Consider the following 16,027-nt stretch of genomic DNA (forward strand, 5'->3'; position numbering starts at 1 on the left):
TTTTTCATTACCACTGCTGCCAATGTATTGGCTCATGTGTAACACCGTGGGGTGACCTTTATTGTTATTTTATAGTCAGGAAAAGGTTAAAGATCAGCTGATGAAGCTTTACAGTGCAATAAAAACACATTTTGTGACACCTTGTACCACCTCACATTATCAATAAGAGTGACACAAATATTATCTACATTAGTTTTGTGTGTTTTGAGCTTATATGTGACTTACATTGATTGGATCCAGCACTTTCACTGCTGCCTGACTGCCGTCCTTCTTGTTGGTCACTCGGTACACTTTGCCGTAGGTTCCTTTACCGATGGTCTCCACTATATCCCAATTACCTGATGGATCCCCGAGGTTCTCCAGACCAATCATGCTGGATTTGTAGGAATAAAGCCCATAAAGGGACCTCCTGTGATAAAATCCCAGATATAATTTTAATTAAACATTTTTTTCCATCAAAATTGCATTAATATATCTGAAATTAAAAAAAACACAGTTACTGATGTATTGATTTAGCTCCACCAAAAAAGTTTATTAATCACCTGCACCTGTTTGTTCGATTTTAGCAGGAATAATCTAATTCTAATTCACCTATTTTAAAGAAATGTGGTGGGTGGATAGGGCACTGGCCAACGGATGCTGACCTTTGATCTTAACTGCTTTGATTCTGATTGAAGAACAAAGATTAGTCATTAGGTTCAAAGGGTAGTAAACAGGATCAAAGATCAGAGAACAAGACCAAATGTCAGCATCAGGATCAGTGATCAGAGATAAGAGGAAAACATAAGGGACATGACCAAAGATTGGTATTCAGGAATGAATGTAGGCAATCAAGATCAAAGTTTAGTGATTTCAATCAAACAACAGAGATGAGGTCCAAAAGTCAGAAACATGATCAAAGATTAACATTCAAGATAAAATGCGAGTAATTGGGATTTAAGTTCAGCTGTTAGGATGAAAGGTCAGAGATGAGGATCAAACATCAGGAACATGATCAAAGATTAACATTCAGGATCACATGTGAGTGATCAGAATTTAACTTCAGTTATGAGGATCAAAGATCAGGGACATGATCAGCAATTAGCATTCAAGATCAAATGTGAGTGATCAAAATTAAAGTTCCAGTATCAGAATCAAAGATTAGTAATGTGGATAAAAGGTCAATGATGACAGTTAAAGTTAATTAATGATGCCAATCAAAGCCTGATTAGAATGATAGTGTAGCAATTTGGAACAAAGACGAGTAATTAGGAGAAACTGCAGAAATACACCACTTACAGAGTGGAACGTTATAGAAACTCAGGGAAACGTTAAGCCACAATAATCAGCCTTCGAGAAAGACATGAGCTGAACGTCATAAGAGACCAAACATCCTTTCACTGTGCAGCCAAACAGCAAAACACACACACATGGTCTCCAGTTAACATCAACACTCACAGAGCAACAAGTCATTAAAATGTATGATGTGTGCATTTAGCACAGAGCAGTGCATGTGTCCCAGAGGCCTCAAGTGGACAGAACTCTATGTCGAGGGAGCTACTTACCAGATTTAAAGCAGGACTCTTCAAAAACAAAGCAAGGCAGAGGCAATGGCACTCTACTTAACACGGCCAGCGTCACGTTCTTCTGTGTCATCTCGTGTGAGAAAAATTACAACTAAAGAGTCTCAGGTCATCACGTTTAAAAGCTTCTCCAAGAGGAAGGTCAACAAGTGGCCTCTCAGCAAGACGCTGCATTAGCACGCTGCACGCGAGAGTCCAATCTACTCCAGACAAATTGGATTGGACAGAGATTAACTTGACGTGCCTTCTGATGCGACGCATCTGTAAATAAAGTATCTGAAAGTATTTCAAAAAATGTTTTGTTGCAATAAATAATTCCCCCAACTCAAAGTAAATGTTAGTAATTTGTAATGCAAATGTAAATCTGCTTTGAATTCTGTATCATTGCAGACGATAAGAACCCACAATATTTCATGTTTTGTGTGTTCATTTCATTTCATTTTATATATATATATATATATATATATATATATATATATATATATATATATATATATATATATATATATATCCATTCCTGCATTTCAGGCCTGCTACACATTCCAGAAAGTTGGGAAGGGGCAATTTAGAGCTAATGAGATAATAATAATAAAATAATAATAAAAATAATAATAATAATAACAATGATGATGATAATGAAGATGAAATTAAACTTAAATTCAATTCAATTCACCAATGATGTCATTTCAAACAGATGTTGTCAAGAGATGGTTATAATGATGATTTGGTTCCTTAGTATCCATGAAAGGCTGAGACTTTGAGGAGCATAGACTGGCAGAGGATCTCCAGTTTGTCAAAAAATGCATGAGAAAATTATTGAAATGTTTAAAAACAATGTTCCTCAAAGAAAGATCGGAAGGGATTTGTATATTTCCTCCTCTACAGTGCAAAATATCATTAAACTGTTCAAGGAATCTGGAAGAGTTATACCCCCATCACACATACACCGATTGAGGCCGAATGGCAATAGAATGACACATCTGGCCACAATCGGGAAATACTGACTTGCGGTCCGAAGACCAACAGACAGCAGTCTGTGAGCATCTACATTTGGTCTCATTCGCTCAGCTGTCCCGAGTGTGTTGCACATGTTCAAAACACTCTTGGCGCCATTTAGATGCCACACACATCTGATGGTGGTCTATATGCAGTTATGGCGCCATCTGATCGCAGTCTACATATTCTGACAGCATCAAAACAGCATCTGAAATGATCTGATTGCGGTTGATTGAGCTTTGAGATCAATTGGTCACAGCAAAGCCTTTTCCAACAGTATTCTCAGAGCAAACATTGCATCTGTAGTGCTCTTTCTTGGCATGAAACCATATTGCTGCTCACAGATCTTCACCTGTTTTCTAAGCCTAGCTTCTACTACTCTTTCCCATAACTTCATGCTGTGGCTGATCAGCTTTATGCCTCTGTAGTTACTGCAGCTCTGCACATCACCCTTGTTCTTGAAAATAGGAACCAGCACACTTCGTCTCCACTCCTCAGGCATGCTCTCACTTTCCAAGATTTTATTAAACAATCTGGTTAGAAACTCTACTGCCATCTCTCCTAGACATTTCCATGCCTCCACTGGAATGTCATCTGGACCAACTGCCTTTCCACTCTTCATCCTCTTCATAGCAGTCCTCACTTCTTCCTTGCTAATCTCTTGTACTTCCTGATTTACTCTCACCACATCATCCAGCCTTTTCTCTCGCTCATTTTCTTTATTCATCAACTCTGCAAAATATTCCCTCCACCTTCTCAGCACACACTCCTCACTTGTCAGCACATTACCATGTGCATCTTTTACCACCCTAACCTGCTGCACATCATTTCCAGCTCTGTCCCTTTGTCTGGCCAATTGGTACAAGTCCTTTTCTCCTTCCTTACTATTCAACTTCTTGTACAGCTCGCAATATGCCTTTTCCTTTGCTTTTGCCACTTCTATTTTCGCCTTATGCTGCATCTCCTTGTACTCCTGTCTACTTTCTTCATCTCTCTGACTATCCCAAAACTTTTTCGCCAACCTCTTTCTCCTTATGCTTTCCTGGACCTCTTCAGTCCACCACCAAGTCTCCTTGTCTTCCTTCCACTGTCCAGATGTCCAGTACTGTCCTAGCTGTCTCCCTCACCACATCTGCAGTACTTTTCCAGTTGTCCAAAATTGCTTCCCCTCCAACCAGTGCTTCTCTCACCTGCTCGCTAAATTTCACACAACAGTCTTCCTCCTTCAGCTTCCACCATCTGATCCTTTGTTGAGCTCTCACTCTCTTCTTCTTCTGTGGGGCATATGCACTGATGATATTCATCATCACCCCTTCAATTTCCAACTTCACACTCATCACCCTGTCAGACACTCGCTTAACCTCCAACACACTTTTACCATACTCTTCCTTTAAAATGACCCCAACACCATTTCTCTTCCTGTCCTCACCATGGTACAACAACTTGTACCCACCGCCGATGCTCCTGCTCTTACTTCCCTTCCACTTGGTCTCTTGCACACACAATATGTCTACCTTTCTCCTCTCCATCATATCAGCCAGCTCTCTCCCTTTACTAGTCATGCTACCAACATTCAAAGTCCCCACTCTCATTTCCACCCTTCTAGTTTTCTTCTTCTCCTGCTGTTCGTGGCAACGTTTTCCTCCTCCTCTTCGTCATCTTCGCCCAGCAGTAGCCCAATTTCCACCGGCACCCTGTTGGGCAATAGCACCGGTGGCAGACGTTGTTAACCCGGGCCGCGACCGATCCGGTATGGGAATTCGATTCTGAGTCTGCATAGTTCGGTTGGCTTGTTTTACGCCGGATGCCCTTCCTGACGCAACCCTCCTCATTTATCCGGGCTTGGGACCGGCACTCAGAATGTACTGGCTGCACACCCTATGTGGCTGAGTTAAAAATTAAATACACAGAATGTTTGACAATGTTATTTCAGTGAAACTAAATAAAATGTGTTCTTGTTAATATTTGTCATAATGCTGCTTATGTTTGTCAAATGTTAAATCATACTTCATCCTGCAACATACACTAATGTAATGGTCTTTGCTCAGGTCTCACAAATCAAGAACTCAAATAAATTATTCAGTTCAACAATTAAATGAAAAGATTTAATTAAATACTAGTGTGTTGCCTCTGGGGATCCACGGGCTTTAGATTGGGTAGTGTTTATAAAATAAGTAGTTGACATTTTTCAAGGGTGGCAATATGATTTGGAATGGCGTGTGAGTCCAGAATGTAATTACAGTATCAACATCCATTGTTCACTGTTGTTAGCTAATATCCCTAATGTCTCCAAAAATATAAGTCCTATCAACTTTCTGTTTTCGTGGCGTTCATCCTTGACCCAAAATACATCAGCATACCAAATGGAAAATGTTGGTGTTCTCAGTAAACACAATGAAAATTGGACACATCTTAGTTTCTGAATAGTTTAGCACTCCTACACTGTGTTACTGCAGTACAAATTCATCTTCATACACACTGATCACACACACACAATAATAATAATTCAAGGATGGTTTATAAAGCCAAATGTCTTACATACCTGTCTTCGTCTACTGACTAGTGTGACTTTCTGTGACAGTCTCGTCCTTGCTTCAAAACAGCTCACAATAAATCATGCTAATATACGAGGATTAATAATTTACTAGGAAACTGCCACCTGGTTTTAAATATTCAAGTGGCAGATGGATCCACTCATAATGGTGGCTGATATGAAGTGTCTCAGGTTGCAGAAAGGTAACCAGGATGTTTGGTTGCTAGGTCATGTGACTCAAGTTGCCTCCAGTCTGAAAATAATCACCTGAACATGTAACTTGCTGCTGCATCTTCTTTATAACTTGTGTAGGAAATAACAGCTGAGCACATGATATGAAAAGGTTCCAAATGAGGTATAACCATAACAAAAAGCTGTTTATGAGTCACATATGAGCATGAAACAAAAGGCCAGAAATACAAAACCAATATTAGAATTAATTACTAAGCCATCCAAGTTTATGTTTATTTAATTTTGATTTTATTCTTTTTTTCTTCATCAGTGGGTCAACAGAAAATCACATTTGAAATGTGTAAAGACTCTTAGTTTTGAAAAGAACCCCCCCCCTCCCCCCAATTCATTATGTACTTATTGATTATCAAGATAGAAACGCTTACTAATAAAATTGTCAAGGAAAAAAAAATTACATTGCCCACATTTCATGAATTTGTCTGCTTCACAGTATTATCAAATACTGTATTTGTGTTGTTTTGGTGGTCTGCCCTTCCCGATAGAAGCTGTTGGTTGGCTTTGACTAGGATGTTGTAGGCTGATCGGGAAGGGCAGATGGGGGTCACACACACACCACATTCACTCACACACCACATACCTTCTGTCTTGCAAGAATAAATTGCATATATGGGTATTAATGTTCATAAATGGTTCTGCCAGTGTGGCATTTACCATTACTATACAGTAGTGTTCAAAATAACAGTAGTGCTATGTGACAAAAAAGATTAATCCAGGTTTTGAGTATATTTCTTATTGTTACATGGGAAACAAGGTACCAGTAGATTCAGTAGATTCTCACAAATCCAACAAGACCAAGCATTCATGATATGCACACTCTTAAGGCTATGAAATTGGGCTATTAGTAAAAAAAAAAAAAAAAAAAAAAAAAAAGTAGAAAAGGGGGTGTTTGCAATAATAGTAGTGTGGCATTCAGTCAGTGAATTTGTCAATTTTTGTGGAACAAACAGGTGTGAATCAGGTGTCCCCTATTTAAGGATGAAGCCAGCACCTGTTGAACATGCTTTTCTCTTTGAAAACCTGAGGAAAATGGGACGTTCAAGATATTGTTCAGAAGAACAGCATAGTTTGATTAAAAAGTTGATTGGAGAGGGGAAAACTTATACGCAGGTGCAAAAAATCATAGGCTGTTCATCTACAATGATCTCCAATGCTTTAATATGGACAAAAAAAACAGTGATGTGTGGAAGAAAACGGAAAACAACCATCAAAATGGATAGAAGAATAACCAGAATGGCAAAGGCTCATCCATTGATCAGCTCCAGGATGATCAAAGACAGTCTGGAATTACCTGTAAGTGCTGTGACAGTTAGAAGATGCCTGTGTGAAGCTAATTTATTTGCAAGAATCCCCCGCAAAGTCCCTCTGTTAAATAAAAGACATGTGCAGAAGAGGTTACAATTTGCCAAAGAACACATCAACTGGCCTAAAGAGAAATGGAGGAATATTTTGTGGACTGATGAGAGTAAAATTGTTCTTTTTGGGTCCAAGGGCCACAGACAGTTTGTGAGACGACGCCCAAACTCTGAATTCAAGCCACAATTCACAGTGAAGACAGTGGAGCATGGTGGTGCAAGCATCATGATATGGGCATGTTTCTCCTACTATGGTGTTGGGTCTATATATCGCATACCAGGTATCATGGATAAGTTTGGATATGTCAAAATACTTGAAGAGGTCATGTTGCCTTATGCTGAAGAGGACATGCCCTTGAAATGGGTGTTTCAAGAAGACAATGACCCCAAGCACACTAGTAAACGAGCAAAGTCTTGGTTCCAAACCAACAAAATTAATGCCTCGCAGATATGAAGAAATCATGAAAAACTGTGGTTATACAACTAAATACTAGTTTAGTGATTCACAGGATTGCTAAAAAAGCAGTTTGAATATAATAGTTTTGAGTTTGTAGCATCAACAGCAGATGCTACTATTATTGTGAACACCCCTTTTATTTTATTTTTTTAATTCTTTATTTCATGAACACCCCTTTTCTACTTTTTTTTTTACTAATAGCTCAATTTCATAGCCTTAAGAGTGTGCATATCATGAATGCTTGGTCTTGTTGGATTTGTGAAAAACCTGGATTAATCTTTTTAGTCACATAGCACTACTATTATTCTGAACACTACTGTATATGCAGGCAGAGGGAAAAAAATACTGTCATCTCTAAATTATCGCATGCTCTTGGTGTTGCGATAAACTGTTCTCTACATTTTCAATCCAATTCAATTTATTTAATTTATATAGCACCAAATCACAACAAAGTTGCCTCAAGGCGCTTCACACAAGTAAGGTCTAAACTTACCAACCCCCAGAGCAAGCACACAGGCAACAGTGATAAGGAAAAACTCCCTTTGATGATCTGAGGAAGAAACCTCAAGCAGACCAGACTCAAAGGGGTGACCCTTTGCTTGGGCCATGCTGCCGACACAACTGACGAAAAAGTTTACAAAACAAATATACAGGAACTGTTGCCGGTGCACAGGACAGGAGGGTTGCAGGAGACACCACTCCCACCTCTGGATGACGCCGCACCTCAAATACAGAGAAAAAACAGAATCAGGCATCAAAAAGACAACAAATACAGTATAATTTGTCAGCATTAAGCAACAAGAAAAACAGAAGAAATACTAGGGTGATCGCCGGGCACTAGCTGTACTAAAAGACCCAGATCTAAGTGTTCTGTACACTTAGATTATGAATGTGTGCTAAGTGTTATCTGTTTATCTCTGTGTTTGCTCTTTATAAGTAAAACTCATTGTCAGTCACTCAATCAGCTTCAGACCTTTGCTGCTGTCTCTCAAACAATGCTTTCTTAAAACTCTTAACAGACACCCACTGACTCTCCCGCTCTCTTAATTTCAGAATTTCCACTACAGAAATAATTGTAAAAGAAACCTAATTTACTTATAAATTGCTAGAGCCCACTTAAAAAAAAAATGTGTATTTTTAAAAAGAGCAAAATTGTTATATAATTTACGTCATTGTGTTTATTTATAAATATTAAATTGTTGCAATTTTTTTATTATTCTTTTTAAAGGATTTAGACATATAAACATATTATGAATGAAACATTTGTGCAATGTTGTAGGTTCGATAAAATTAAAACAAGGGATTAGAGTTGTAACAATATGCTTAAAATACAATAGTCACAATAACTACAACTTTATTCACATAGCAGGTCCTAAGTCAATAAAAACGGGAAAACACAGACAGTAACAGAGCAATAAACAGAAAAGATAAAAGTACTAAAAGTCAACAATGAAATTATAAATACATTTGATATTTTGATTCCAATTAATCTGTTCATGTATGTCTGTAAAATGTAAAAAAAAAAAAAATAATAATAATGAAATATACCGATTGTAATTTCCATAATAACAAAGTGCCAAAACTTTGCATATTTGAGAAGCTGGAATGTGAAAACATTTGTTATATTCCTCATTTTTCTTCATTTCTTCTAAACTTCATAAATGACTGAAATAAATGAATGTTGTCACAATTGTGGTTGGTTCATTCGTGGTTATTATAATTATCTTAAGTATTATTAATAATATTGCATCAGTCTACAAAGTTATACTGTATGGCCACAAATGGGGGTGTGTCAAACCTCTGAGTCAGTCAAAAAGAATCAAGAATGTGATTGCAAGGATTTTCACTACAGTTTGCCAGAAGCACTTGGGAAAGTTGAGCCTAGATTTGTCTTGATAGCTTTCCTCACTAGTTTCCTTCTTACACTGTCACTCAGTCTTTGAGAACTTCCCATACCAAACACATTTATCATACAGTATCAAAGTGTTTGCATTAAGTAATGATTGATGAATAGTGTCACTGTCCAATTACTTATCAACTTGAGTGTATGAACCAACTGAGTCTGCTTCAGGAAAAAGACAGAGAGAGAGATAGGATATAGGATATAATGCTCATTTTCATTTATTTAAGTCAACTGAATCAAGTTTGCGTAATTTATTTAACTCAGTTTAATCAAGTTCATATTGTTTGATTTCACTCAAAATAATCAAGCTCATAACATTTAAGTGAATTTAACTCACATTAATTAAGTTTGGGTCATTTAAGTTGATTTAAATGAATTTAATCAGGTTTGTAACATTTACCTTGATCTCAGCCAAGCTAATAAACTTTGTCTCATTTTAGTTGATTTCACTCAAACTAATCAAATCATTACTCAAAATCCTGTCATTTAAATCAATTTTATTCAAATTACTCGAGTTCATATCACTCAAGATTGTTTTCAATTAAATTGATATAACTCAAATTACTCAAGTTTATATAATTTAGGTTGATGTCACTGAAGTTACTCCCAAGATTGTGCCATTTAAACTGAATAAACTCACATTCCTCAACATTGTGGTATTTCAGTTGATTTAATTCAAATGAACAGAGTTAATTTTATTTAAGTGGATTTCGGTTAAGGTGATTACAGTAAAATTAATCATATCATTTTTGTTGATTTGATCAAATTAATCAAGTTCATTTGACCAATAACTTAAGTCAATTAAGATAGATTAAAATAATATTTCTTTTACATTTTCTAACTGCTACTTAAATATTATGCAGTCAGTGATGACAAACATTTTGAGTATTTTTAACTTGTTCAATTTTACAGTGCACTGCTACTTTGGAACAGGACACCACTGCTGCCAAATAAAAATGCTCAGGTTACCCTTCGTCTGCTCGTACAAGCTTGTCAGCATACGGGAAAAGGTCGGTGTTTGAAACAGTCAACAATACTGCTGCCTGTGACCTAAACATCATCAAAATACAAAAAACCACTGATGTGTGTAACAGCACTGGAAAATGTGATATGATTAAATGTCATGGATTTGCTCGGCTGTGCAGAAACAGTTGAATGTTACTGCACTTAAGCAATTAATGACTTCAAGAAAAACACCACTGTTTGGAAAGTTGCATGGTCTCAGCTCAGGACTGCATCATTTCTAATCCAATTCCAAGGTGTAATTGTTGGTGGTGCTTTACTTCCAGGAACAATTTAAATAAAAAGAGAGGAATCCAAATTTCTGATTCTGTTAAACTTGCACAGAGACCTGCTTTGTTAAACCTGCTACAGTCAGTAAACCCAGTGGTAAATCTGGAGGGATGAAAAAGAAAAAAGAAAAAACCCTCTGGACTGTAATCCGTTTTAAGGAGAGGCTTTGCATTAACCTTCCTGAGTCTGGCCTGAAGCATTGTGTCCTTGTTCTCACCCTGGAAAACCAAAGCCTCACACAACAAGCAACACAAACATTCTTCAAAGGTTAAAGCCTTTAATCTGAGCCGTGCAGTCGCATGATCAATAATCTAAAGAGAAAGTGACGACTCAGTGATTCTGACTGGAAATTCTATTGAGTCTCAATAAAAATCTAATTTTTGATTGATCATTTAATCCATCACAAAGCAGCAGAAATGAAAGAAAATGACAATATCTTCTCAAGCTACATGTAACTTCAAAACCACACACACATTAAGAGAGAGAGACAGAGAGAGAGACAGAGAGAGAAGGAAGAAGCGTCTGCTTCGGCTACATTTATACAAAATTCTTCCTGCAGGGTTGTGTGGAGATTTGACCATATTACTTTAGTTTTGTAACTGCTATGGGAAGGGAATCAGAAAGTAAAAGGTTGGTTCTCTGAATGATTACACTTCTGTATGGAAACCATCTGTCTCTCTCGCCAACAACCACACCTGCTCCTAATCCATCATCCAACCAGCAAGTGGCAAACACTTTTTTGTTTAGTCCAATACATCAAAGTTCACCCGATTGTAATTTTACAAGATTGTTTTTCAGAACTGTAAATTGTCCTCCCGTCCATTCATATGGCAAAACCTTCCGTGTCCTAAAACTGAAGAACTATAAAACTCTCAAAATTGAAATTTTTATACATTAATCCTGGGAGGTCAAAGCGCTGTCTGCCAAAAATAAATACACAGCTAAATCATGCATTTCTGACATTTACAAATGCGTTTTTACAAAATGTGGGTAGTAGGATAAATGCCAGAAGCCCTGAATTGCTCACACTGCTCACTAGATGGTGACAAAAGTTTCTCAAATGTGGGGCAAGGTCTCGACTGTCTGTTCATTTGAGAAGTTAAATTTTGGTAAAATAAATAAATAAATAAGATGGGGCTAACAGCCAAAAATCACCTTACAGTTGTGTCCCTTGTCCTTATGGGCAACTCACTTGTATTAATGCACAAATAAAGAATTACTAAATACATGTATATAAATGCAGTGCATTTAACATTCATATGGATGGCTAATGCAGTTGAAAACATTACAATAAAGTAACTTAAAAGCAGTCTGAAAATGTGAACGGCCAGTGTAATGCTTTAAAATGTTCTGTACTTCAGTCCACAATCCAAAGATATAAAAATCTTTTTTAAAGTACATTAAAATGAAACAATCAAACAAGTTCTCACATTTAAGAAACTGACATTACAGCACTTGTAACTACGGCACATATTATTATTACTATTATTATTATTATTATTATTATTAAGGTGGAAAATGTAATTGAAGATTATTATTATTATTATTATTATTTATTGTTATTAATCCAATTTTAAATAATTTTCTGTTGATTGCTTCAACACTACTGAGCAGAATGAATGAGAACATGTGTAATTGTAACTGATTGTAATTGTAAAGAAATTGTAAAGAAATTGTTAGTTTAGGCGGACAGCCGGCCTACCTCGTCTTTGCTGCTGCTGTGTTTCCATCTCTCACATCTGCAAAACAGAGAAGCTGTGTGAGATATCAGATGACCTACATAACTGCACAGGTTCAACTCTCGAACAAATGGAAAAACTGTAAATCTCTTTGGTTCAAGTCACTCCTCTGTGACATTCATGCATCTTACCCTCCATAGTGACATATCGGACCTGATTTTCCTACTTTCCTTGTTAAGGGCTTTAATTATTAACAGTAAGCTGATAGACACCTGAGCATGTTGCTGTGCACAGACCACTGTCACTGGCTGCAGCTTTCTCAGGCCTCTCCATCGACACACTGAAGCCTACCTGAGGTGGAAGCACACGGAGAAACAGTCAGTGATGCTCTCCGAAGCACTGACTGCAAAACCAACATCTCCGAATTATTGTGGAATTCTTCTGTGGGTTTGCACAAACATAACTCCCACTTCTGTTTGCACGCCAACCAACCCCAAGGTCCTCCAGCTTCTGGAAGTAGTTCAACCCAATTACCCTCCAAAGACTCAGTCACATGGATTAAGGTGGGAGTACCAGGTTGCAGAATTCACTAAAAAAGTTGGCATATATTCAAATATTTAGTGACGCTCAACTGTGACTTCCTTGCAGTTGTATTACAAAAGCATGTAAACTGTATTTGGTGTCATATATAATAATCTAAGGCTGTATTCACTATTCAGGCACTCCTGCTTCAGCTCTAGCAAAAAGTGACCCCTGCTGGCCACACACTGAAGTGAAAAACACATATAAATCAGTCACGTGATGCAGCCTGGATCAATGGATTGAGAGGACAGAAAGGCTGGAATACAAATTATCCAACACTGAAAGAGATCCTTGTCATTTGACTGGTGTGTTGTATGTTATATGGCATTGATTTGTCCCACTGTCTGTTGTATGATATGCATCATTTTTGTGCAGTTTGTTTCCATTTACTGTTCATTTTGGTTCCATACTTTCCGCTTCATTAAACCACTCCACTACCTTTTTGTAAAAATGTGTCCATGTTATAAGGAAGCTGTCTCTAGCACGTGGACCTTCCCTCAAGTGTGATCAATTTTGGTGTCATATAAACAAATGACAAATGTTTTCTATATTTGCACGGGTTCTTACCAATGCACTCAGTGGTATTTAAAGACAAGTTTATTTTACAAATGTCGACTTGCCTGGTGAAACACTGCCACCTACTGCATTGTTAGCAGAGCTGGATGGATGATGGAAATTAGGAGGAGGTGTGGTTGTGAGAGAAGCACTGTTTCCACACAGAAATATACTAAATCAGAGAAATGAAGTTATTTTCTGATTGTTTCGTGACAGTTAATTTTTTTCAATTTATTTTCATTTATACAACCCCTGGCAAAAATTATGGAATCACCGGCCTCGGAGGATGTTCATTCAGTTGTTTAATTTTGTAGAAAAAAAGCAGATCACAGACATGACACAAAACTAAAGTCATTTCAAATGGCAACTTTCTGGCTTTAAGAAACACTATAAGAAATCAGGAAAAAAAATTGTGGCAGTCAGTAATGGTTACTTTTTTAGACCAAGCAGAGGGAAAAAAATATGGACTCACTCAATTCTGAGGAATAAATTATGGGATCATGAAAAACAAAAGAACACTCCAACACATCACTAGTATTTTGTTGCACCACCTCTGGCTTTTATAACAGCTTGCAGTCTCTGAGGCATGGACTTAATGAGTGACAAACAGTACTCTTCATCAATCTGGCTCCAACTTTCTCTGATTGCTGTTGCCAGATCAGCTTTGCAGGTTGGAGCCTTGTCATGGACCATTTTCTTCAACTTCCACCAAAGATTTTCAATTGGATTAAGATCCGGACTATTTGCAGGCCATGACATTGACCCTATGTGTCTTTTTGCAAGGAATGTTTTCACAGTTTTTGCTCTATGGCAAGATGCATTATCATCTTGAAAAATGATTTCATCATCCCCAAACATCCTTTCAATTGATGGGATAAGAAATGTTTGCCTTTAATAACCTTCCCATGTTGTTTGTATTTGGTCCAGAGTTTAGACACAGCTGACTGTGAACAATCAACATCTTTTGCAACATTGTGTGATGATTTACTCTCTTTTAAGAGTTTGATAATCCTCTCCTTTGTTTCAATTGACATCTCTTGTGTTGGAGTCATGATTCATGTCAGTCCACTTGGTGCAACAGCTCTCCAAGGTGTGTTCACTCCTTTTTAGGTGCAGACTAACGAGCAGATCTGATGTGATGCAGGTGTTAGTTTTGGGGATGAAAATTTACAGGGTGATTCCATAATTTATTCCTCAGAATTGAGTGATTCCATATTTTTTCCCTCTGCTTGGTCTAAAAAAGTAACCATTACTGACTGCCACAATTTTTTTTCTCGATTTCTTATAGTGTTTCTTAAAGCCAGAAAGTTGCCATTTGAAATGACTTTAGTTTTGTGTCATGTCTGTGATCTGCTTTTTTCCTACAAAATTAAACAACTGAATGCACATCCTCTGAGGCCGGTGATTCCATAATTTTTGCCAGGGGTTGTATAGCAGCAAATCACAACAGAGTTGCCTCAAGGCGCTTCACATAAGTAAGGTCTAACCTTACTAATCCCCAGAGCAGCAGTGGTAAGGAAAAACTCCCTCTGAGGAAGAAACCTCAAGCAGACCAGACTCAAAGGGGTGACCCTCCACTTGGGCCGTGCTATAGACACAAATTACAGAAAAATTCACAAAACAAATATACAGGAAAAGCTGTTGGTGCACAGGACAGGACGGTCTCAAGCACAAATACCACACCCGTCTCTGGAAGGAGCTGCACCTTAAACAGAGAGAAAGAAATTTCTACAGGGACTATTTAGCTGCTAGTGGTACTCGCAGTGTAGACACTGTTTTGTTGCTCTTTGTTCAATTGTAGCAGGAGGTGGTAAAATCACAAGTCAGAATTTCAATACATCCACTTGGGAAATGATTCACAATATTAATACCAGTATTTTGGCATCAAAATTAATCCTATATCTTGAAAATAACCCCCACCCATTGAATGTAACAAAGTATGGTCTATTTTCAGTTATCTGGCCTTTCTGTGTGGAGTTTGCATGGGTTCCCTCCAGTTGCTCCAGTTTCCTCCTCCGGAAACTTTAAATTGACTGTAGGTGTGCGTGCAGGTGTGAATGCGTTTGTCTATATGTGGACCAGCGATCGATAGACTGGTGTCCTGTCCTGGGTGTACCCCGCCTCATGCCCTGTTTTTGCTGGGATAGGCTCCAGCCCTCCTGTGACCCTTAATTGGCGTACTGTCCCCACCTGTCTTCCCCACCCCGCCAAAACAAACAAACAAAATAATATAACCTTCCAGAGAACAGAATACCTTTCAGCTCCTTGCCATATGCAAATTTGTTGTGATTACATCATCGTGAAATCTCATAATTTGTAGTGACATTTCAGAGAGCCAACAGCAACTTCTGGTGGAATTTTTTTGGCAACAGTGTATAATAATAATTAAAAAAACACACCATATGTTAGCAGTGTTACTTCAACTTTAGCTCTCTAAAGAGGCTCATAATCCTGCAGGAAAATTCACTTTGTACTGTATATTTAGATTTTTTTTTATTTCACCTTTTCATTGTGATAACTTATTTTAATCTGCAATGACTCAACTGCAATTTGACCGGAGGGTAAGGTAACTCTATAAACTGTGCTTTTAAAATGTTTCTATACATTTAATGAAATAAAGGCATATTCACCCCCCAACCATAGGGATGCTCTCCAAGCTACCAGATGCTTATGATATTTATGCCTGTTCATTTGCAATAAGAAGCAGTTTGAGTGTTTTAACTAGCCTGTTTTCTGACAGCAAATGAAGATAAACAGCAGTTTTCTACTCGAAAACATTTACATTATGCAGGACAGTGTTTGCTTTCTAAAGCAATTTTGCACAGATTAGAATAGTTTATTTGGTCCCTGTTGAAAAGATGAA

General features: G+C 37.6%; 1 protein-coding gene across 1 annotated transcript in view; it reads right to left on the reverse strand.

The window, feature by feature from the left end:
- Positions 1–12,315, reverse strand: part of myo3b (myosin IIIB) — a 184,790-nt gene extending 172,475 nt beyond the window's left edge. The window contains 3 exon segments of the mRNA XM_034186754.1: positions 222–409; positions 12,051–12,087; positions 12,219–12,315. Coding sequence (XP_034042645.1) covers positions 222–409; positions 12,051–12,087; positions 12,219–12,225 — 232 coding nt within the window. The 5' untranslated portion in view covers positions 12,226–12,315.
- Positions 12,316–16,027: the final 3,712 nt, after the last annotated feature.

This window comes from Thalassophryne amazonica, chromosome 14, assembly GCF_902500255.1.
Source record: "Thalassophryne amazonica chromosome 14, fThaAma1.1, whole genome shotgun sequence".
NCBI classification, from domain to species: domain Eukaryota; kingdom Metazoa; phylum Chordata; class Actinopteri; order Batrachoidiformes; family Batrachoididae; genus Thalassophryne; species Thalassophryne amazonica.